Genomic DNA, 23610 nt, shown 5'->3' on the forward strand with positions numbered 1-23610 from the left:
GCTTTTTAATAAGTAATTTGCATTGTATAATTACATTCGTGAACAGTTTCCACTATCAATTAATAGATAAATGTAAGTACAGGTGCACAACCTTTTATCCGAAAACCTTGGGACCAGACACTTTTCGTAATTCGGAATTTTTCGGCTTTCGGATTGGAAGATTTTTAGCGTAGATTTTAACGGCTGGCTCAGTGGTAGAGTGCTCGGCTCATATCCGCAAGGTCACGAATTTGCGCCTCGATCCCGGCAGTTACTCGATCGCGAGTTTGAGTCTTCAATGTAGTTTTTTCTTGCAGAATAGGAGAGAATAGGGAGGGTTAGGCTGGGATCATTCTCTGCGAGATAATCTTAGTGCGGGAGGCAAGTATAGGAGAGGTGTACTGACTGTGTGGGCAGAACTTTGGAAGTGATTGCCCACCATTCTCAAAAGCCGCTGTGTCTCCCTGTCCCTCCAACTCCAGAGGAATCCGCTCCCCGATGGGCTGCTACGGCGATAAGTGGCAGTTCGCCCACAGCTCGAGCTGCGCCACCCCAAGAACAAGACGTACCTTGCACACCATCAGCTTCTGCCCCTACGGGGAGCGTGTTCCTCTGGAGTTGGAGCGGGGCTGGGCTGGAGTTGCTGATCTGGGATCTCCGTGCTTGCAGTGGGCCTGGGGGTCGGTGTCCCGATGAGGGGGCGCAGCTCGGGCTGTAGGCGAACTGCCACTTGTTGCCGTAGCGGCCCATCGGGGAGCGGCTTCTGGTGGTCCTGACGTCTTCGGCCACCCCCCTGTACAGGAGCTGAGACTGGGAACTGTACCGCCCTTGCAGGTGAGCAGGAGAGTGGGGTTGTTTGCAGTTGCAGAGGGAGGGGGCAAGGGCGGTACAGTTCCCAGTCTCAGCTCCTGTACAGGGGGGTGGCCGGAGACGTCAGGACCAACAGAACCCGCTCCCCGATGGGCCGCTACGGCAACAAGTGGCAGTTCGCCCACAGCCCGAGCTGCGCCCCCTCATCCGCAACCCGGGTTCCTCTGGAGTTGGAACGGGGCTGGGCTAGAGTTGCTGCTGGCTGTCAGTCTCCGGGAGCTCCGTGCTTGCAGTCGGTGTCCCGTTGGTCCTGACGTCTCCGGCCACCCCCCTGGACAGGAGCTGAGACTGAACTGTACCGCCCTTGCCCCCTCCCTCTGCAACTGCAAACAACCCCACTCTCCTGCTCACCTGCAAGGGCGATACAGTTCCCAGTCTCAGCTCCTGTACAGGGGGGTGGCCGGAGGCGTCACAGCCCGAGCTGCGCCCCCTCATCTGCAACCCCAAGAACAAAACGTACCTTGCACGCCATCAGCTTCTGTCCCTACGGGAAACGTGTTCCTCTGGAGTTGGAACGGGGCTGGGCTGCTGCTGGCTGTGGGTCTCTGGGATCTCCGTGCTTGCAGTGGGCCTGGGGGTCGGTGACCCGTTGGTCCTGACGTCTCTGGTGACTGGCATTGTATGCTGGCATCGCCGACGTGAAGACAGTGCAAAGCCCCCGCGCCGGTGCAATGGGCGGGGAACTGGAGAGGGGAGGGAAGGGGTCACCTACACGGCCAGGAAGCAGAGGGGTGTAGGTGGGGTGAAACTGAAGGGAGCGACAATCTGCTGCTGCCTGCCAGCTGAGTTAAAACGTTCCCACGCAAGACTCATGATACACTGTATCGTTAGTCTACCGTGGGAACTTTTTAACTCAGCGGGCAGGCAGCAGCAGATTGTCAATGATTAACCCTCCCGCGCAATATACCCTCACCTCTCTTTTATGAATGGGGATTTAGTTCCCCTTTCTTCGAGGACCGACTGGAGGTTCCGCTGTCACCTCTGCTGGCCACCCTCGGTGAACGTCTTCAAGGACCTTTCTTCAAGGACTGAAAAAATGGCCGCAGGTTGTGCACCTGTAGTAAACTCACAGGTAAGTGACTTTAGACTTTAGAAATATAGCGAGGAAACAGGCTCTTCGGCCCAACGAGTCAGCGCCAACCTGTGATCACCCTATACACTAGCATTATCCTACTCACTTGGGACAATTTATGATTTTTTTACTGAAGTCAATCAACCTACAAACTGTCATGTCTTTGGAATGTGGGAAGAAACCAGAGCACCCGCAGAAAATCCATAGGGAGAAAGTACAAACCCCTTACAGACAACACCCATAATCAGGCTCAAACTTGGGTCTCTGGCACTGTAAGGCAGCAACTTAACCGCTGCGCCACTGTGCTACCCCATTGACTATTGAGATCATTTGCACCAATCACCTTCTAAGATTTACTTTTGATCAACTAACTCAGTAATGACCAGTTGAACATACATAAAAATATTTTAACCTGGCCAGTTCACAATCACCATGCAATACATAAGATTATAGGACATGGGAGCAGAATTAGGTCAGAATTAGGCCATTTGGCCCATCAAGTCTGCTCCACCGTTCAATCGTGGCTGATCTATTTTTCCCTCTCAACCCCAATCCCCTGCTTTCCCTTGGTAACCTTTGATGGCCTTACTAATCAAGAAGCCTATCAATCGCTGCTTTAAAAAAAAACAATGACTTGGCCTCCACAGCCGTTTGTACCACTGAATTGCACAGGTTCACCACCTCCACCTCCAACTAAAGACATTCCTCCTTGTCTCCTTTCTAAAGGTACATTCTTTTATTCTGAGGTTGTGCCCTCTTGTCCTAAACTCTCCCACTGGAAACATCCTTACACTTTCTAGGCCTTTCATTATTCAGTAGGTTTCAATGAGACATCCCCCCCCTCATTCTTCTGAACACCAGTGAGTACAGGCCCAGAGCGATCAAACATTCTTCATACATTAACCCAATCATCCCTGGGATCATTCCTGTAAACCTCTCGATGCTCTCGACATTCTTCCTCAGATAAGGGGCCCAAAAGTGCTCACGATATTCCAATGAGGTTTAAACATTGCCTGAAAGCCTCAGCATTATGTCCCTGTTTTAATATTCTTGTCCTCTTGAAACGAATGCTAACATTGCATTTGCCTTTCTTACTACTGTCTCAACCTACAAATTAATCTTTTGGGAATCCTGCACAAACACCTCTGATTTCTAAATGCTCTCCCGATTTAGAAAATAGTCCATGCCTTTATTCTTCTACCAAATTGCATGACTGTACACTTTGCTACCTTTAAATCATTTTCCACTTCTTTGCCTACTCAAATCCTTCTGCAGACTCCCTGGTTTTTCAACACCAACTGCTCCTCCACTTATCTTCGTATCATCTGCAAACTTAGCCATAAAGCCACCAATTTCATCATCCAGATCATTAGCATATAACGTGAAAAGTAGATGACCCAACAACGACCCTACATAACACCACTAGTCGTCAGCAACCAACTAATAGAAGCCCCTTTATTCCCACTCGTTGCCATATGCCAGTCAGCGAATCTTCCATCCATGCTAGTACTTTGGTTTTAACACCATTGGCTCCTATTTTGTTTAGCAGCCTCACTTGCAGCACCTTATCAAAGGCCTTCTGATCCAAGTAAACAACAGCTACTGACTCTCCTTTGTCTATTCTGTATGTTACTTCCTCAAAGAATTCCAACAAATTCTTGGAGGAAGTAATTCAAATTTTAACAAATGCGGTTGAGATCGGCCATCTGACCCGGCCGAGGCGGGACTTTAGGGAAAAATTTGAAGTGGGCTCTCATAATTTTGTCTGGATTAAAGGAGGTGCGGACCACGTGTTGCCAGAAAATTGGTGGTAGACCTGTTCTACGTTTACATATCTGTTGTTCTGTGAATGAATTTCATTGTTCAGTTTTGGGACATATGACAATAATACACTCATGACTCTTGATTAACTAATGGCATGGTAGTACAATGGTAGAGTTGCTGCCTTACATTACCAGAGACCCAGGTTTGATCCTGACTCTTGGTGCTGTCTGTACCAAGTTTGTAAGTTCTCCCTGTGACCGTGTGGGTTTTCTCCGGGTGCTCCTGTTTCTTCCCACATTCCAAAGACGTACAGGTTTGTAAATTAATAGGTTTCAGTAAAAATTTGTAAATTGACCCTAGTGTGTAGGATAGTGCTAGTGTACGAGGATCGCTGGTCGACACAGAATCGGTGGACTGAAGGGCCAGTTTCCTCACTATATCACTGAACTATTATAGTTGCTTTAAGAGAGCAACATGGGAACGCTGTGGTGAGATCCAGGAACGCAACCATAATGGCAATGATATGTTCCCATGGAACAGGTGGTCTTTATGCAGCTTTGAATAATTAATAGCATTCCCAGCACATCACATCGAGGACCTTCATCATCTACAGGCGTAAGTGCATTGCCTCCAATCTTTAGGTATTTCTTTCCCCTTTGTTCCATGATTAGCTTGTGTGCTTCAGTAACACCTGTGAAATAGATTTACACCCTTGCCCCATCCTGATCCACAAGAAAGCATTTATTTCGTTTTTAATTAAAACTAGACCAAGTGCGGACCCGTTGGGCCCGGTCCCCCAAGGCAATATTCCACCACTGACCCATAGCCCCCAACTGCGCAGGCGCGACTGACGGATTCCTGTTGTGATGCCAGAGATCCCCGTTGTGACGCGAGTCACAGCAACCCTCCCCCAACTGCGCACGTGCGGCTGGCAAGTGGGAGAGCGACTGCGACGTTTTTAATGTTCAAAATGGTAATAACCTGTAAAATATAAGATCAATGCGAATGCATGTCACTCTCCCTCTTCAGTCCTCCATTATCCTCCTCCCCACCCTCCACCAACCCTCCCCTGCTTCCTCCCCTCACCCCCTCCCTCCCCTCCCCTCTATTACCTCACCATCGCTCTTCCTACCTTTATCCTCCTCCATTCCCCATCATCCCTCAACACTCCCTCCCCCTCCTCTTCACCCTCCCCTTCTTCCCCCTCTCCTATCCCCTACCCTCAGTCATTCTTCTCCTCCTCCATAACACCTCTCCCCTCCTTACACCCCACCTCTCCCTCTATCCCCCTGCTCCCCAATTCCTCACCTCCCCCCATCCCACCTCCCTCCTCACCTCTGCCACTGCCCTCCTCTCCCTCTATCCCCCGCTCCCTACCTTCCCCACCCCCCTCCTCTTCCTCTATCCCCCTCCTCCCCCCTTTCCCCTCCCACATCGTCCCTACCCCCCTCTATCCCCCTGCTCCCCCCCCCCACTCACCTCCCCTCTATTCCCCCCTCCCCCCCCCCCCCCCCCAGAAAATCGCGGTTATTTTAAATGAACTTCTGAATGAAAATCACCTTTTTTTTCCTTTAAAATAACCTAATCACAGTTAGCTGTTAATGAAAACGGAAGAATTTGATTAAAACAGATATATTTTTAGAATAAAATCAACGTCAATGAAAATCACGATTTAAAAAAAAAAGGAAATTCGGCGTACCATTGTGACATCAAATGCGGCTGACGGGGAGGGCAAGTGGAAAAGTGATTTTTGTAAAGTTTGAAATGTCAATAACTTGTAAAACATTACATCAATCTGAATGAAACTTGCTACAACACATCACGGGACATTGGTGAGTAAGGTGCGCCTAAAATGGTAGCGATATCGTGTACCGTTTTTGTGGAGTTTCGCCCACAAATATAGGTACAAACAAACTAACAAACAGATGAGAGTTTTAGTTATATAGTTATACTAGACCAAGTGGGACCTGTTGGAGCCAGGGAGGGGGAGGGCTTGAGGCGGGGGCTGTTGGGGGGGGGGGGGGGGGGGTGGGGTGCGGGTCCTGGAATCGGGGAGGGAGAGGCTGAGGGTACCCGGTGCAGCCTCTCCCGGCCCCCGCTCCGGCTCCAACCCCAACCCAGGACCGGGGGGGGGGGGCAGAAATTAAAATAGAAGGAAACGTACCCGTGGAGCCGTTGGGTCGCCATTGTGATGGGAAACAAAGGTGGCGGTCTGAAATTGTGCAAATGCCGCACTGAGAACCCGTGGGGTATCCTTTGTGATGCCTGTCAAGTAAAGACGGCTAGTGGGGGCATGACAAGTGGGGGCACTTTTAAAAAAAAAGTTGTTTAATTTACATCACAGGACAATGGTGAGTAAGGTGGGCCAATAATTGTAGTGCTACCATGTACCGTTTTTGCGCAAATACAAACCAGGAAAACAAACGGACAAACAAACAAGATGAGAGTTTTAGTGCTATAGAGATAGAGATATAGAAAGATAGATAGAAGACTAGACCAAGTGCGAACCCATTGGGCCCGTTCCCCCACCGCAATATTCCACCACTCACCCACACAGCCATCAACTGAGGGCCAGGAGCCGTTGGAGCAAGAGGAGGAGTTTCCGGGCGGTGAGTTTAAAAATCGAGTGCGGGGCTTGCTTTCACAGAGGGCCATGAGCCGTTGGAGCAAGAAGAGTATCCAATCTGTAACGTTCCATCACACTTCAAAGGAAGTGGTCTGGTGGAAGCCGCTGATTGGTGGAAGCGGACTAGAGGAAACAGTTGATTGGGAACAACCCCAGGTTTGCATTTCTGGTTAAGGGTACAGTGAGTTAAGGGTACAGTGAGTTAAGGGCACAGTGAGTTATGGGTACAGTGAGTTAAGGGGACAGTGAGTTAAGGATACAGTGAGTTAAGGGTACAGTGAGTTATGGGTACAGTGAGTTAAGGGTACAGTGCTTTTTAGTAAAGGTACAGTGTGAAGGATTAAGATTTTTATGGAGTGAGTTGATTTAATTTGGGGGCAAGCCATGTCAGTTGAGATCGGCCCCATGGTTTGCTCATCCTGCAACATGTGGGAGATCAGGGATATGGTTGGTGTCCCTGGTGACTACGTGTGTAGGAAGTGTGTCCAGCTGCAGCTCCTAAACAGACCGCATTGAACGATTGGAGCTGTGGTTGGATTTATACTGGAGCATCCACGATGCTGAGAAAGTCGTGAATAGCACGTACAGTGAGTTGGTCACACCGCAGGTAAAAGTTAAGCGGATAGAGAGGGAGCGGGTGGCCATTAGCCAACGTAGCAGTAGGCAGGTAGTGCTGGAGTCCCCTGACGTCACTTCCCTCCTAAACAGATATACCATTTTGGACACTGTTGGGGGAGATGGCTCATCAGGAGAAGGCAGCAGCAGCCTAGTTCATGGCACCATGGGTGGCTCTGCGGCACAGGAGGTGAGGAAAAAGAGTGGAAGGGCTATAGTAATAGGGGATTCAATTGTAAGGGGAATAGATAGGCATTTCTGCGGCCACAAACGAGACTCCAAAATGGTATGTTGTCTCCCTGGTGCAAGGGTCAAGGATGTCACTGAACGGCTGCTGAACATTCTGGAAGGGGAGAGTGAACAGCCAGTTGTCGTGGTGCACATTGGCACCAACGATATAGGTAAAAAACGGGATGAGGTCCTACAAGGTGAATTTAGGGAGCTAGGAGAAACTTAAAAGTAAGACCTCAAAGGTAATAATCTCTGGATTACTACCAGTGCCACGTGCTAATCAGAGTAGAAATAGGAAGATATTGCAGATGAACACGTGGCTTGAAAAATGTTGCAAGGGGGAGGGATTCAAATTTCTAGGGCATTCGAACCAGTTCTGGGGAGATGGGACCAGAACAAACAGGACGGTCTGCACCTGGGCTGGAATGGAACCAATGTCCTTGGGGGAGTGTTTGCTAGTGCTGTTGGGAACGATTTAAACTAATGTGGCAGAGGGGTGGGTGCATGAGCAGAGAGACAGGGGTGTAAAATGAGGGTAGAAGCAATAGGTAGCAAGGTGAAAAGTAAAAGTGGCAGGCAGACAAAACCAGGGCAAAAATCAAAAAGGGCCATTTTTCAACATAATTGTATAAGGGGTAAGAGTGTTGTAAAAACAAGCCTGAAGGCTTTGTGTCTCAATGCAAGGAGCATTCATAATAAGGTGGACAAATTGAATGTGCAGATAGTTATTAATGAATATGATATAGTTGGGATCACGGAGACATGGCTCCAGGGTGACCAAGGCTGGGAGCTGAACATCCAGGGATATTCAATATTCAGGAGGGATAGACAGAAAGCAAAAGGAGGTGGGGTAGCGTTGCTGGTTAGAATGGAGATGAACGCAATTGAAAGGAAGGACATTAGCTTGGAGGATGTGGAATCGATATGGGTAGAGCTGCGAAACACTAAGGGGCAGAAAACGCTAGTGGGAGTTGTGTACAGGCCACCTAAGAGTAGAAGTGGAGTTAAAAAGCATACTCCAGTGACATTATTGTAAGCTGATTTGCATTTTTTACTTGATATACTTGGTATTCTTGTTACATGCAGTATAAAATTATTGTTGGTCATATCAGCACAGCAAAGAAGAGGTCAGATGTCTCCACCTTGTATGTTCTTCAGCAGGATTTCCACAGGCAGTAGAAGATCAAATCAGGCTTTCCTCATAATTAAATTTAATTTCATTAACAAAAATTGCATATGCATTATACCAGTGTTTAATTGCCAATCAGCATTTTAATGTTATTGTACAGCATGAGACAAAATGGTTACAATTAATGACTCGCTCATCTTTACAGCCACATTTAAATTAATAGTGGACAGGAGGTATTGGGCAGAGTAATTTATAGACTGAGAAAATGGGCCAATGGCTGCCTTTAGGCTGTTTTTCTGTGTATCACCGATGGAAGCAACGAGCAGCTCAGACTTTATTGAAGTATAATCTGAGATTTTAAACTACTTGATAACATAAATCTATTTTGCTAGATGTACTTTGACCTCACAGAGAAGCAATGCCTATTGAGATGCAGCCACAATCAATTGAATCATTTGCTGTACACCTATGAAACACGTGCAGTTAAACATTTTACGATGTTTTATGATTAAAGATCCCTTTCCTTATACTTCTAAATTGCAGAAACTCTTCACGCGTCAAAGGAGATAGCATGTCAAATATTAAACATTCACTACTAAATTAGAGTGTCATGAAAAAGGTTTTGCACCATGCATATAAGTACATTAAGGTCAGCAAGAATCGGCATTACCTCTGCTCTGTTCAGTTGCTGGATTTCTTAAAATGCAAGCCTTTTACACATCTATTGGCCATTATGCTTTATCATGGTCCCAAACCCCAGCTCAGGCCATATCTCTAACCATGTTTCCAGCCCCAAGCTCTGGCTCCACAAGCACTTTCTCACCAGATGGAAAAGAAGCAGAATTTATTTTGTTCTCAGCAGAAAGAAAAGCAAATGTAAGCATTAATAATCTTATTAGAAATGGTTAAAAATTTAATGTTCACCTATTAAGATATGGTCGAAATCACCCATGATTATTTTAAACAGGTGAATCCATTTCGAGACAAAATCTGCAAGGTGTTTAGTACACATGAAAATGGATTATTTTCATTTGAAGACTTCCTGGATCTGTTCTCGGCCTTTAGTGAAACTGCATCACTTTCTGTAAAAATTGACTATGCATTTCAAATCTTTGGTATGTTTTCACTTTTTTTTCTTAATTTGAGCCTAAACGATAATCAAAAGTGATTAACTTTCATGTTAATACTGGATAGGAAATCACTACAATGTATGTTATTTAACAAAGAAGAATGTGGTCAAGCTTAATGCATGGTGGAGAAAATTCCCATTTTTATTCAAATCTCAGCTGGATAACAAGTTGGTTTAGCATACCAAAAATAAGTTGTGGGTCATGGCTTGAGTTAGTTCTATAACCAAAACACTGCTTTGACTCTGTTGTATGAAGCACTTAGAACTTTAGTTATAATTATAAAATTATAAACTATGGGTGACTACATCATAAAGTATGACGGGAGTTCGCTGCCAACTTACTTAAACAAGTATTTAAGCTGTCTGACAATCCGAGAATAGATGTGGCTCATCGGGTTCGTCGAGCTCAATCAAGGCTAGGAGCCCCTCCAAGACAGATCATAGTGAAATTTCACGACATTTCAGCTCTGGAAGATATGAAACAAATTCCATTCGGAACAAATTTGATGTTTGAAGAGGACAATTTGAGATTCTTTCGAGACTACCCAGCAGAAATAGCCAAAAAAAAAGGACATGTTCACAAAGACAAGACACATTATGAAAGGAATCCAAAGTGTAAGATACGGAGTAATGTACCCTGCAAAAATGAGGATTACTTATAAGAGTGTGGAACGTGCCTTCACTGACCCAGAAGAGGCATTTAAATATGCACAAGAAATTGTAAAGGAGACCGACACATAAGTAAACAGCACGATTATCAGGAGTTGGTCCTTTATAATATCGGCAGAGGGGAAGCGGTGAAGATATGACTTTTTAATAAAAGAAAATGCTCTCGTTAAGATGGCGGAATTTTACACGAGGCGATGGCTAGACATTTTATCTCCCTGGAATGTTAATCCAAGGTCGAACTTTATGTTTCATTTAAAAACAAAGCGGAGCAGTGGAACATGGAAAATTAATACAAATGGACTTGAAAACAAAAATTTATGAATTAAAAAATCTCATAATCTTATACTAACATATAAGTAATTAAGTAATTGAATTAACTTAGCAATAGCAATCTAATATGAATTAGTACAATGTAATAATGACTAACTCCTCCGGGGGGGGAGGGAGGCGGGGGTTATTTCATAGTGTTAATTAATCTCTAGATTTAGGATAATGAGCTAAATGTATCGATATATATTACTATCATACTAACAAACGAAAACACATATTACAGATTCAGCTCCAGTTGTGCGTAAGTGGAGGGGAGGAGACTCAGACACTTGGCAGATAGCCCAGAGCCTGATTCTGGTTAACCCCTTTCAACCTGCTGTTGTCTAATATAAGAGACTGGGACCTAACTGGGAAGTAAAATGTAATAATTGTTAGTATATATTGGTATATTGATATATATTTAATGCTAGATTATTTGAAGATGCATTTAGATATACAGATTCAAAGTTTTTTTTAAATATATATATCACTCAGTTTTGAACTGGCCTTTCTTCCTTCTTACAATATTTGGTCAAGGGCGCGGAGCTAAATGTAAATTAACATCTACGGAAGTTCTTAAGAACTTGTTATTTTTTTTATAGTATCCTTATTTTTAGATACTATAATATCACTTTTTTTTAATTTCTATATCACATTACACTTTTCTGTCGTTTTTAAGGTTTATTTTGAAAGGGATATGCCAACAAAATCTAATAGTCGGGGATGATCACCCAACACCTAGAGGTCTGAGGTATTGTGTTGCACCATATGACTTAAAGGTATCAAAATGATTCACAATGCAAGACGATAAACAAAAGAAAACTGGAGGAATCACGTTTTGTAGCTGGAATATAAGGGGCGCAAACGAGCCAATTAAAAGGGGTGAGATTTTCGCTCAACTAAAATCACTCAACTCTGACTTAATTTACCTACAGGAAACACATTTGAAACGTCAAGCTCAGACTAGATTGAAGGAAAATTGGATCGGGCAAACATATTACTCTTAATTTATTTCTAAATCTAGAGGCAAGACAATTATTATTCGTAAAGGTATACCATTTAAATCAGAATATTATAACAGATAAAGAGGGGAGGGAGGTATGTTATAGTCACGGGAGAGATTCATTCTACCCCACTTACTATGATACATATTTATGCTCCTAACTTTGAGAATCATCAATTCTTTAATGAAATTCTGGATATAATTTCAGTTTAATTATCAAAATGTGATAATTGGGGGAGTTTTCAATTGCGTTTTAGATCCATATCTGGATAAATCTGCAAAGCAAAAGAGGATTAATATAAAATCTAAAACCAGTGAACTCCTAAATACATATATAAAAAACACAAACATAACAGATGTATGGAGGATTGCTAATCTAGTTGGAAGGGAATACTCTTTTACTCAACGGTACATAAAACTTATTCACGTATCGACTATTTTCTAGTGGATACAAAATTAATTCCGTATACAATTAATCCCAAATATCATAATAGCATAATTTCTGATCATTCCTCGCTAACTTTTTTCTTAAAACTAGAAGGAATGTCTGATAAAAAATCGTTTTGGAGGTTTAACCCCCAAATTCTAAACAATCCACAAAGTTGTACATATTTAAAACAACAGATGGATTTTTTTTTAGAGACTAACGACACTCCAGGTATTTCACCCTCTTTATTATGGGAAGCTTTTAAGGCATTTATCAAAGGAGTTATAATTTAATATCAAGCTTTTCAAAATAAAAAGAATAATACAATTGCAGCTAGAAGAACAAATTAGACAATTGGATCTAGATAATGCTAAAGACCCAACCATAGACAAACATAATAAGATAACAATATTGAAATTCAAACTAAACAAAATTTTACCTGCAAGAGTAATAAGACTATTTCAAATTACAAAACAGGACATTTTTTAATTCGGTGATAAACCACATAAACTTCTAGCACGTCTACTGAAAAAATGGGAAAAGGAAAATACGATTACCAAAATTAAATCAGATAAAGGCGAATTGTTAACATTACCTAAAGACATTAATAAAAGATTTGCTCAATTTTATCAAAACTTATATACATCTAAAACTTCAGCAGATAACACTAAAATCGTAAATTTTGTAGACAATTGTAATCTCCCAAAACTCAATCTGTTGGAACAAGAGGAATTAGGAGCTCAAGTTTCAGTTAAAGAAATAAAGGAAACAATAAACTCGTTGAAGAACGGCAAAACGCCAGGACCGGATGGCTTTAGTAATGAATGCTATAAAAGATCTTACGAGATAATCTCACCGCGCTTACAAAAATTATACACACACGCTTTTAAAGAACAGACACTACCAGAAACACTAGCCGAATCAACTATTACACTTATACCTAAAAAAGATAAAGATCTAGAAGAACCTGGTTCATATAGAGCCATAGCACTGTTAAATACAGATCACAAAATATTAGCGAAGACCCTGGCGAGAAGATTGGGTAAATATGTTAGTAAATTAATAAATGCGGATCAAACGGGGTTTATACCCAAGAGATATTCATTTAACAATTTGAGACGTTTGTTTAATATAATGCACTCACATAAAACTGAAGAAGAAGATTTATCAATTATTTCATGGACGCAGAAAAAGCATTTGACCAAGTGGAATGGCAATATAACCATATAACCAATACCTTTTTAAAGTATGGCAAAAATTTCAAATGGGAGAGAATTTTATCTCATGGGTAAAATTATTATATGACAAGCCGACTGCTAGAATACTGACCAATAATATACTATCTTAGAAATTTCAACTATCCAGGGGCAATAGGCAGGGATGTGCATTATCACCCCTGCTATTTGCTCTTGTGATAGAGCCTCTAGCAGAAAGTATAAGAATGCATCTGAATATCCATGGTTATAATACCAAACACTCAAATAATAAAATGTCATTATATGCAGATAACGTATTATTATACATTACAAAATCGCAAATCAGCTTACCAAATATATTAAATTTAATAGAGGAATTTGGTTCCTTTTCAGGATATAGAATAAATAGGTAAATTAGTAAGAGGTAAATTAGCCTACATCATAATAAAGTTTGACGGTTTTTTTCTTTATTTTTCAATTTAAAATTAAATTTATAGATTCAGCGAAAAAATTAATATGATATGTAGAGAATAATAACATTGTGAATTTTTGCTATTCTTGAACTTTTCTGCAGGGTTACGTGCTTATATATGTATACATATGGGTATATATATATATATATATATATATATATATATATTGTGTGTGTGTATGTATGGGTATGTAAATAAGTTTGTTACTCCCAAAGAAGTTATTTGAATGTTAGAAATAATCTTTTTTTTTTTCTTCGGGCACGGAGCTGGGAATTTTTTTTTTTTTTACAAAGGCTACGGAAGTCTTTAGAATTCTAGCCACGTTAGTGTGGCTATCACTAACTACACTAATTGTAGATGTAGTTCCTTTTCTTTCACTCTACATTAATCAACTCTATCACTTTTTTCACTTTAAATATTTTTATAACTTAATGTTTGAATGGAAAAATAAGACTAATACAAGGAGATGTGTTCGGAAGAGCGATGTATATGATTTTAAATTCATCTATTTGAGGTTCGGGAGCAGGGTCAGGTTCTATGTGTTGTACCTTCTGCTCGGTTATAGACCACCTTAGAAACAATATGCAAGATGTTAACATGACAAGAGGGGGTCAGGGAATAACATTTTGTAGTTGGAATGTCAAGGGAATGAATGGACCAATTAAGAGAAGTAAAGTTTTGGCACATCTAAATTTAATCAAAACAGATATAATATTTCTTCAAGAAACACACCCTAAAAAGGAATCTCAACATAGACTTAAAGCTAAGTGGATCGCTGAATCATATCATTCCTCCTTTTCCCACAAGTCCAGAGGAGTTGCAATAGTAATTCGTAAAGGAATACCTTTTACGAACTCTTCAACAATAGTGGATATTGATGGTAGATATATTATATTAGTTGGAGAGTTAAATGGAGAAAAAGTGATCCTTCTTAATGTTTATGGGCCTAATTTTGATAACCCCACGTTTTTTAATAAAACATTTAATAAAATTCCTGAATTTACACAATATAAATTAATAATTGGAGGAGACTTCAATTGTACATTAGATTCATACTTAGATAGATCATCAAGGCAAAAAAAAGCAAAATCTCAATCAAGTGTATTTTTAAATTCATTTATTAATACCACTAATATTAAGGATGTCTGGAGAATAGAAAACCCAACTGGACGGGAATATTCATTTTACTCACCAGTACACAAAACATACTCAAGAATAGATTATTTTTTAGTTGACTCTACGTTTATCCCATTTACTTATAATTCAAAATACCATAACATTATAATCTCAGATCACGCACCTGTAACATTCATGATTAAATTAAATGGAATGTCCGAGAAACAAGCATATTGGAGATTTAACCCACAAATTTTGAACGAAAGATCATGCCAGGAATATATTATTAAACAGATTCAAATATTTTTTTAGGTAAATGACAACCCTGACACACCTACTTCTCTTATGTGGGAAACGTTCAAAGCGTATGTTCGAGGTACATTAATTTCTGCTCAAGCATTTTATAATAAAGAGAACAGGATTAAGCAACAAACATTGGAAAGTGAAATCAAGCAACTAGATATAGAAAATGCGAGAATGCCATCTACGTTAAAACATAATAAAATTGCTGTATTGAAATATAACAATTACAGCACGGAAACAGGCCATCTCGGCCCTACAAGTCCATGCCGAACAAAAATTATGTAATATAAATTAAATAAAATGTATTCAGAACAAGTAATAAAACTTTATCAAAAAACTAAACAATTACATTTTGAATTTGGAGACAAACCACAAAAACTATTAGCACGCCAGTTACGAAAAATGGAAGGGGAAAAATAATTCATAAAATTAGAACAGAGACAGGACAATTATTAAAAATGCCCAAGGACATAAATGATAGATTTCTCCAATACTATCATAACCTTTATTCAACTAAAACCGTAGCACAATCAGAAGGAATAGCAGATTTTTTAATAAAATGTAATTTAAAAGGTTTAGATTCAAACGATAGAGAATTATTAGAAAGGGAGATTACGATAAAGGATATTGAGGAGTCTATTGGCTCTTTAAAAAATGGTAAAGCAGTAGGACCAGATGGTTTAGGCTCCGAATTTTACAAAAACTTTTATGATTTGCTTTGCCCACGTTTACAAAGACTGTATGAGTATATCTATACTCAACAGAAACTTCCAGACACTTTAAATGAATCTATAATAACACTTATTCCTAAAGCTGATAAAGATCCGGAAGACCCCGGATCATACAGAGCAATTGCACTTTTAAATACAGATCAGAAAATATTAACCAAAATACTAGCGCATAGATTAAGTACAGTGATGAATAAATTAATACACCCTGACCAAACAGGCTTTATTCAGAAACGGTACTCATATTATAATCTAAGAAGATTATTTAATATTATATATTCCAAGAGAATTATTAATGAAGATCTAGCAATAATCTCACTTGACGCTGAAAAAGCATTTGATCAGGTCGAATGGTCTTATTTATTTTCGGTGATGGAAAAGATGCAGCTAGGGGAGAAATTCTGTACATGGATAAAACTGTTATATACAAATCCCACGGCTAGAATATTTACAAACCAAAGGTTGTCATCTAAATTTAGCTTATCTAGAGGTTGTAGACAAGGATGCCCGTTATCTCCATTATTATTTGCGCTTGCTATTGAGCCACTGGCAGAAAGAGTTAGGGGGCATCCGGAAATACATGGGTATAACACAAAGGACACAATGAATAAAATTTCTCTATACGCAGATGATGTATTAATTTACATTACAAAACCAGAAATTAGTATCCCAAACTTATTAAAGCTAATAACCCAATTTGGTTCACTTTCAGGATACAGAATAAATTGGAATAAAAGTGAAATTATGCCAATAAGGGAACATAACAAACAGATAATACAACAATTTCCATTTAAAATAGTAAATGAAAAATTTAAATATCTAGGTATTTATGTAACTAAGATATATACATCATTATTTAAAGCAAATTTCCCCCCATTACTGAACAAACTACATAAGAATATTCAATACTGGAAAACACTTCCTATCTCAATGGTTGGCAAAATTAATGCCATAAAAATGATTTTTTTACCGCAAATATTATACCTTTTTCAGACAATTCCGATATATCTGGCAAAAAACTTTTTTTTTAAATTGGACTCTATTGTTAATGATTTTATCTGGGATTATAAGAATCATAGGATAAACAAAAGACACTTGTGTAAATCAAAAATAAATGGAGGCTTGGTTTTACCTAATTTTTTGTTTTATTTCTGGGCAGTTAATATTAAAAATATGAATTTCTGGTTGGAAGAAATAGATCATCAACCAGACTGGTTAAAAATGGAAAAGGAAGATTGTTTACCTTTTGATATCGGTTCGATATTATTTGCTACGTCTAAATTAAACAAAAAAATTTATAGGGAAAACCCTATAATATTTAGTGCTATACGAATTTGGAAACAATTAAAAAAGACATTAAAATTAGATAATTTATCACTTTTTCTTCCAATTGTGAATAATCCTTTGTTTAAGCCTTCATGGTTGGACGGGGGTTTTACACAATGGAAGAATTACGGAATTAAAAATATGGGACAACTTTACAAGGAAGGCACTTTTCTGACATTTCAGGAGTTGCAACAGACTTATGGACTTCGAGGAAATGATTATTTCAGATATCTTCAACTTAGAGATTATGTAAAATCGAACTCTCAAAATTTTCGAATTAGAAACTCAGAAATTCTTGATGAATGTTGGAACAAACATCCTAATACAGAAAAATTAATATCTTATATATATAATATCTTATTAGACAGTGACATTCCTTCGACGGACTTACACAGACAAACATGGGAAAAAGAATTAAATCAAGTAATAACGAAAGATACTTGGGAAGAAAGTTTGCAACACATACATCAGTGTTCACTAAACGCCAGACATTCTCTAATACAATTTAAAGTAATACATAGGTTACATTATTCAAAAACAAAACTACATAAAATTTTTCAACATATCTCACCTATATGTGATAAATGTCAACATTTAGAAGCTACATTATCTCATATGTTTGCAAACTGTATAAAAATTAAAAAATTCTGGGTAAATATTTTCAGTATAATATCTAAAGTAACCAACACACAATTGGACCCAGATCCAAAATTAATAATACTCGGAATATTAGAATTAAATCAAACATTTAGAATAACACAAAGAAACTTTATTGATTATAGTTTAATAACAGGAAAAAAATTAATTCTAAAATTTTGGAAAGGCCCTACGGCCCCCACAATCAAAATGTGGATTATAGAAATGACGGAGACCTTAAACGTGGAAAGAATCAGATTTTCCCTGTTGGACAAACAGGAATTATTCGTTGGAATATGGTCTCCTTTTATTGATTACTTAAAGGGTCAGAATAGTTCAGCACAGGAACCTGACTAGCACTCGGGCTAAAGAATGGATGAAATGCTATACTCTGAAATGTACGAACATATCTCGAACGAAGTTTTTTATTTTAATAAATTTTTCCATTCTTCTTTAACTATCTCTTTCTTTTTTTTTTTTTTTTTTTTTTTTTTTTTTTTTTTTTTTTGTTTTTTTTCTCTTTCTTTTCTTTCTTTACTTCATCTAGCTCTTTAGTTCTATCTAGTTTTAAAAAAAAAGGAAGAAAAAGGCAAAAAGTATTGGAGACAATGTAATAATAACTGACAATATTATCAATTTAAAAATGTAAGACTGTAATGATGTAATAGGTTATGTACCTATCTCCAATAAAAAATATTTTCAAAAAAAAAAAAAAAAAAAAAGAATAAATAGGAATAAAAATGAAATTATGACGATAAAACCTCAAGAGCCGACACACCTTTTATAATTCCCCTTTAGAGTCGTAACATAAAAATTTAAATATTTGGGTATCCAAATTACCAGAAAATATAAATCTTTATTTAATGCAAACTATATGCCCTTACTAACCAAATTAAACGCGTTGATTAAATTTTGGAAAACACTTCCGATGTCCTTAATAGGCGGAATAAATGCTATAAAAATGATTTTTCTACCACAAATTTTGTATTTAATTCCATCAATACCAATATACCTACATAAAAAATTATTTAAAAAACTTGACTAATATTATAAATTTCATATGGGACTATAAATCACATAGTATCCAAAGAAAACACCTGTGTAAACCTAAAGAATTTGGTGGACTGACACTCCCTAATTTTTTGTACTATTATTGGGCAGTGAACATCAAAAATGTAACTCACTGGTTGGACAAGTCTGCCCAACAAGTAGACTGGATAATAATGGAGAAAGAGGATTGTTCTCCTTTCAATATAGGAGCAATCCTTTTCTCCCCGATAAAACGGAATAATATAATATATACAAAGAATCCAATTATTCATAGTAAAATACGAATCTGGAAACAAATAAAATTAACTCTCAAATTAAGAAACCTATCGCTTTTCTCTCCAATAGTTAATAATCCATCATTTAAACCATCTACTATTGATAAAACGTTTACCCATTGGGAAAGAATAGGAATTAAAACGCTTGGAGACATGTATCAAATGGGAAACCTTTTATCATTCCAACAATTACAGTTAAAATATAACCTGAAAAATAATCAATATTTCAAATACCTTCAAATCCGAGATTACTTGAAAAAACACACTCAAGAATATCAAACCTTAACCCCAGATCTATTAGATGAAGAAATGAACAGAAAGGCGGAATCAATTAATTTAATGTCATATTTGTATAATATTTTAAATATAGAAATACCATCAACAGAGGCATAGAATGGATTGGGGACAAGAATTATCTATAATAATTCTGAAAGACAGATGGGAAAAATACTTGCTATATGTACATAAATGCTCGATTAATGTAAGACATAACTTAATTCAATTAAAAATTTTACATAGATTATATTACTCGAAAACTAAACTGAATAAAATTGTTCCTAATGTTCCTGCCATCTGTGATAAATTTTTATCTCAAAATGCTCCTCTAGTACACTCTTTTGTCTCTTGCATAAAACCTCAAAAATTTTGGAATGAAATTTTTGGAATTTTCACAAAATTATTTAAAATAATATTGAACCCCAATACAGAACTGATTATTTTCGGATCAATGGAAGACGGATGTAAACTGACTTCGTTTCAAAAATGTTTCCTTAATTATGGCTTAATAACGGCAAAAAAACGAATACTTAAATTCTGGAAAAATGCACCCACACCAACGCTTAATATGTCGGAAATGCTACATCTTGAAGATATGAGATTTGTCTTATCAGGCAAAGCAGACCAATTCTTAAAGATTTGGTCTCCCTTTATCGACTTATTACAAGCATATGGTGCAACGCAAACTTAGAAATTAACTGTTTCAGAACCGGGTGAGGGGTGGGTAAAGATATACGAAGTAGGTATATCCCTTTCAATTTCTCTTTTTTTTCTTCTTTATTCGTTTTTTTTTTTTTAAATCTCACCAATTCTTTGTTCTCTCCTTCGGGCTATACAGCCCCATGGGCTCTTTCTTTTCTATTTCTTCTCGAACTAATAATATCACTACTTTATATAATATTCTCTTTCTCTCTATTTCTTGCTTTTCTTACTCTTTTTTTTTACTATTAAATTAAAAATAAGAAGTTGTACACAAAATGCAATATGTTATTCATGTCTTATATTGTTGTACACTACTAATAAAAATATATTTTTTTAAAAATTAAACTCTTTCATCAATAACTACAGGAATGCAAATTTAATCATACCAAAATTTATATTTATATGTTTATGTTACATTATTGGTATTCTTTGTGTACTAATTTTGCAGCTGCATTTATTGTAGTTTAATCTAAATATTTGTTGCTCTCTTTGTTTCTTGGATTGTATTTTAATAATATCCTTTATTTTTCATCTAGATTTAAATGACAATAACTACATTGATCAAGAAGACATAAGGAACATCATCCTTCGTTTAACTAATGGGGTGATGGATGAAGCAAACATATTAACCTTGACTCTCAATGTAGGTACCTAATCTAATATGTCATAATTTAATGCAGTAGTCTACTTTTAAAGCCACAAAATCTACATTAAAGTGGCACTGTTTTAAGTAAATTTTCATGTTTCTTTGCTAAATCCTAGAAATGTGTATGGCATTTTTTTCATCTTTGTTTTAACCATATAACCATATAACAATTACAGCACAGAAACAGGCCATCTCGGCCCTACAAGTCCGTGCCGAACAAATTTTTTTCCCCCTTAGTCCCACCTGCCTGCACTCATACCATAACCCTCCATTCCCTTCTCATCCATATGCCTATCCAATTTATTTTTAAATGATACCAATGAACCTGCCTCCACCACTTCCACTGGAAGCTCATTCCACACCGCTACCACTTTCTGAGTAAAGAAGTTCCCCCTCATATTACCCCTAAACTTCTGTCCCTTAATTCTGAAGTCATGTCCTCTTGTTTGAATCTTCCCTATTCTCAAAGGGAAAAGCTCGTCCACATCAACTCTGTCTATCCCTCTCATCATTTTAAAGACCTCTATCAGGTCCCCCCTTAACCTTCTGCGCTCCAGAGAATAAAGACCTAACTAAAGACCTAACCTAACTAACTGTTTTGTCTTCTGTTCCATCTAAATTTACCCAATTAATCAATTTGGGAGCACAATCTTTTTATAGAAGACCCAGTAGTCTTTTAACATTTATCCTTCGAGCATCTGACTGTGTTTTACTTCCATCTTTCTTTTAAAATTAACCATTGCCCTTTCACGCTCTACCCTAAATATCTAAACATTTACCTCAAAGGTTTATGTGTATTCACAAATTCACAATGTCTCAATCTCCTGTGGTATATGCATTTTTAGAGTCTCAATCTTCCACAAATCACTTCTCATCATATTTTTATATTTCACTGAACTCACAATGTTATGCTTTATTTCTCAACTTATTACTGATTAAAGTGCAAAAAGATCAAAATACCTTCAATTTCAAACCGACCAGCTTCAGCTGATGACGTCACAATGGCTCAACTAGCAGGGGTAGGGCAAATTGCTATTGCAACACACAGGGCAAGTGCAATTGGAATTTTTTGACGTCACAATGGCTCAACTATCAGGGGGAGGGCGAATAGCTATTGCAACATGCAGGGCAAGTGCAATTGGAAGTTTTTTTAAAGATCACCGCAGAGGAAGGCAAGGGGATTGCTGGAATCTTACGTTCGGGAACGGCTTGAGTTGGAGGACAATGCCTCCCGTGGGGGCTGCTTGTAGGGAACGGGTGCATTGGAGGAGCAGACCCAACAGGTCTGCACTTGGTTTGGTATCTTATAGGTTTGCAGATGACACAAAGCTGGGTGGCAGGGTGAGCTGCGAGGAGGATGCTATACGGCTGCAGGGTAACCTGGCTGAGTGGGCAGATGCATGGCAGATGCAGTATAATGTGGATATATGTGACGTTATCCACTTTGGTGGCAAGAACAAGAAAGCAGACCGCGAAGAAAGCAAATGGCATGTTGGCCTTCACACAAGAGGATTTGAGTATAGGAGCAAAGCGGTCCTACTGCAGTTGTACAGTACCCTGGTGAGACCGCACCTGGAGTATTGTGTGAAATTTTGGTCTCCTAATTTGAGGAAGGACATTCTTGCAGCATAGGTTCATTAGGTTAATTCCCGGGATGGCAGGACTGACATGAAAGAATGGATCAACTAGGCTTATATTCACTGGAATTTAGAAGGATGAGAGGATATCTTATATAGCATATAACATTCTTAAGGGATTCAACAGGCTAGATGCAGGAAAAATGTTCCTGATGTTGGGGGAGTCCAGAACCAGGGGTCACAGTGTAAGAATAAGGATTAGGCCATTTAGGACTGAGATGAGGAAAAGCGTTTTCACCCAGAGAGTTGTGAATCTGTGGAATTCTCTGCCACAGAAGGCCAATGCACCGGATGTATTCAAGAGTTACATATAGTTCTTAGGACTAACAGGATCGAGGCATATGGGGAGAAAGCAGGAACAGGGTACTGATTTTGGATGATCATATTGAATGGCCAAATGGCCTACTGCTAGCCTGTCATCACAAGCTCTCCCTATAGCTGGCTCGAAGGGCCAAATGGCCTACTCCTGCACCTATTTTCTGTTTCTAAATTACTTAATCACCAGACTTTTAAAGATGAAAATATTATGTCTACAACCCACATATTTCAGTTAGCCATAATTTATAATGGTATTTTTCATTTCTTTAAATCCCTAACAGATCTTAAATGAAGGAGATTTAAATAATGACGGCATGTTGTCATTTTCAGAATTTGAAAGTGTAGTTAGCAGATTACCTGACTTTCAAAAGTAAGTTACTGAAATTAATTTAGTTCAAAGAAAAATATTGCAATTCGAAATCAAGTACACAGTATTTGTATGTACTTCAGAAATAATAAATGATCGTTTATTCTCTGTTAATTTGATGAAAAGGTAAGTATGTATAAAACAGCACTTTGATACGTACCTTTTATGATAGAATTAACGGACAAGAAGTTATTTGTTTGAATTGCATTAAATTTGTTCACTAAGCAAAATGAAAGATTAATTTGATATACTAACTGCTGAAACACGATTTCATTTGGTGGCTGCTTAGTTTGATATATTGGAAACCTATCATGAGGCTGAAATTTCATTTGGCTAGTACTAATATATAATTATACAATAACCCATGGCTAGCGGAATCACAGTAGAATTTCTATTCCCTTGTTCCAAGGAGGTCGCAATTCTTAAATGGCTCCAATCCTTCCAAGTTAAGCTGAAAAACTTGAAAGATTAGTGTTAATATTTGGGTGTTATAAAAGAACTTGTAAAGAACGGAGTTCTTTCCCAAACTCATAATTTGATGGTTTACTTTTGAATTCTATATACTGTTTGTTTTTAGACAGAATTTATTGCCATTAAGTGAACTCTAAGGTGGCTTTAGTTAAGAGGATATTGCCTGAAAAAGCAAGGAAAATTTCCTTTCCTTCCTCAGAAATGGACTATGGATATTTTTTTTCTGCTACTTCTAGCTGAATGAGGATGGGGAACAAATCACTGGTC

At 38.4% G+C, this 23610-nt stretch overlaps 1 protein-coding gene across 2 annotated transcripts in view; it reads left to right on the forward strand.

Moving 5' to 3' along the window:
- The window catches only part of LOC129697360 (calcium and integrin-binding family member 4-like), a 65668-nt gene that overhangs the window by 36675 nt on the left and 5383 nt on the right, over positions 1-23610 (forward strand). Inside the window, exons 4-6 of one of the 2 annotated variants that reach the window (XM_055635824.1) lie at positions 9254-9401; positions 20441-20547; positions 22787-22875. In XM_055635824.1, coding sequence (XP_055491799.1) covers positions 9254-9401; positions 20441-20547; positions 22787-22875 — 344 coding nt within the window. The remainder of the gene's footprint in view (positions 1-9253; positions 9402-20440; positions 20548-22786; positions 22876-23610) is intronic. The other variant, XM_055635825.1, reaches the window with a different exon arrangement.

The sequence above is a fragment of the Leucoraja erinacea genome, chromosome 5 (assembly GCF_028641065.1).
Source record: "Leucoraja erinacea ecotype New England chromosome 5, Leri_hhj_1, whole genome shotgun sequence".
Classification (NCBI taxonomy): domain Eukaryota; kingdom Metazoa; phylum Chordata; class Chondrichthyes; order Rajiformes; family Rajidae; genus Leucoraja; species Leucoraja erinaceus.